At 40.6% G+C, this 2,050-nt stretch overlaps 1 protein-coding gene across 1 annotated transcript in view; it reads right to left on the reverse strand.

The window, feature by feature from the left end:
• Positions 1 to 2,050, reverse strand: part of LAPTM4B (lysosomal protein transmembrane 4 beta) — a 39,023-nt gene that overhangs the window by 23,095 nt on the left and 13,878 nt on the right. Inside the window, exon 5 of the mRNA XM_004697705.3 lies at positions 1,526 to 1,621. Coding sequence (XP_004697762.3) covers positions 1,526 to 1,621 — 96 coding nt within the window. The remainder of the gene's footprint in view (positions 1 to 1,525; positions 1,622 to 2,050) is intronic.

The raw sequence follows: 2,050 nt of genomic DNA on the forward strand, positions 1-2,050 counted from the left end.
CAGAGTCCGGCGTCTCCCTTCACCCATATGTATATCATTGTGATTGGTTCCTCCTTTCTACCCCATCTTCCCCTTAACCTCCTGGTATCGCTACTCTCATTATTGGTCCTGAGGGGTTTATCTGTCCTGGATTCCCTAGGTTTCCAATTCTTACCTGTACCAGTGTACATTCTGTGGTCTAGCCAGATTTTTAAGATAGAATTGGGATCTTGATAGTGGTGGAGAAGAAGCACTAAAGAACTAGAGGAAAGTTGTATGTTTCATCATTGCTCAGCTGTACCCTGACTGACCCGTCTCCTCCCCGCAACCCTTCTGTAAGGGGATGTCCAGTTGCCTACAGATGGGCTTGGGTCCCCACTCTATACTCCCCCTCATTCACAATGATATGATTTTTTGTTCTTTGATGCCTGATCCTATTGACACCTGTGATCACACAGGCTGGTGGGCTTCTTCCATGTGGGTTTTGTTGCTTCTCAGCTAGATGGCCACCTATTTATCTTCAAGCTTTTAAGACCCCAGGCACTATATCTTTTGATAGCCAGGCTCCATCAGCTTTCTTCACATTTGCTTTGCCTTTGGCAATCGTGTCAAGAAGGTGAGCATAATGGAATGGCAGTTTAATAGAACAAAGTGTTACTGCCTTGAGGGAGTATTGTCCATCTGCTACCGTAATACTAAACCTATAAATATATGCACATAGTTCTATTTCCCCATTGTCATATATAAATATATTTACATATGTATATGCCTGTACTTGGACCTCTATAAATGCCCTTTGCCTCCTACTTCTTTCCTCTATTTCCTTTTACTTTCCTCTTGTCTCACTGTCATGCTCATCCTTCATTTGGGTTTCAGTAATTCCTCTTGGTTACATCAGAGCACTGACTTCTAATGAGCCCTGCCCTCCAGGTACTGTGCTGAATACGAAGGTGAAGACACCTGATGCTTAATGCCAAGAACACTTGTGTTTTTATCTTTACATTCCAGACTGCTTCAAAGTAATTTACATCAGGTACAGCTAGGATGCATTTTCCAAAATCTTATTTGGTAGATTTAAATGTTTGCATTTATAGGGACAATGAGCAGCTGACTGGAGATTGGCACCATCATGTTAAGAAGGTTTTCACAAGCAGGGCAGTTCAGAAATAGAGCAACATGTGCCACTCTTCTATTTATGGGGATAGACAGCCTCATCTTTGAACCGCTGACCTTGTGGTTTGCAGCTCAGTGCAAAGCCCACTACACTATTCAGGGCTCCCATGGTTTAAAAACTAAGGTTGAAAATACCTAAAAATGAATTGGAGGTACATATTACTTTCTAAAAAATATATTTTTAAATCAACAAGACAATGATTATCTAAATGTTAATACTATAAGGAAAATGGAAAACACTTTTGTTCAACTCTAGAGCCCTTTGAGGACTCGTTTTCAACAACACAAATCCTGGATCTCTTTGGACCAGCACAACAAACACCAGAAACCTTCAGAGGCGACCAGGTGACATGGTAAGTGGGGTTGCACCTACCGTAGTGTCGTTGCTGGTGACATAAACCAGGACATCGGAGGCGTTTCTTCCATTGATGTATCGGTAGCAGTTCCAAACGCAGCTAATCAAGTAACCCTGAAAGTTGAGTAGTGATGATTAGATTTTCAATCTTCAAATGATTTAAAATATCACCATAGATAGGGCCATATTATAAAACTTTTATGTACATCAACTGTGAGTGTATTAGCTAACACCACTAAACCAAGAGCTTTTAAATGAGGAATGTTGGGTGTAGGAAATTCCAGGCAAAGTATGCTGCTGTGACCTTGTTCTGTTGTATAAAAAACATACCAGTAGTGGTGGTGGATTTGGAAGATGGGAGGGACTGGGGAGAGAATGATAAATTCCTAAGAAAAGGTAGCTGCCACAAATATTAATTGTACCCTCTTCATAATTACTAAACTGAAACCTATTTAAATCAACTTCTTGTAGTATGCTTAACTGCTTCTTTGGGGGTTTTACCGTAATTCACACGATTATGACTTTATTAGACAATTTCATCCC

Source organism: Echinops telfairi, unplaced genomic scaffold (genome assembly GCF_000313985.2).
Source record: "Echinops telfairi isolate 266 unplaced genomic scaffold, ASM31398v2 ScPeMD7_1;HRSCAF=3_0, whole genome shotgun sequence".
Taxonomy (NCBI): Eukaryota; Metazoa; Chordata; class Mammalia; order Afrosoricida; family Tenrecidae; genus Echinops; species Echinops telfairi.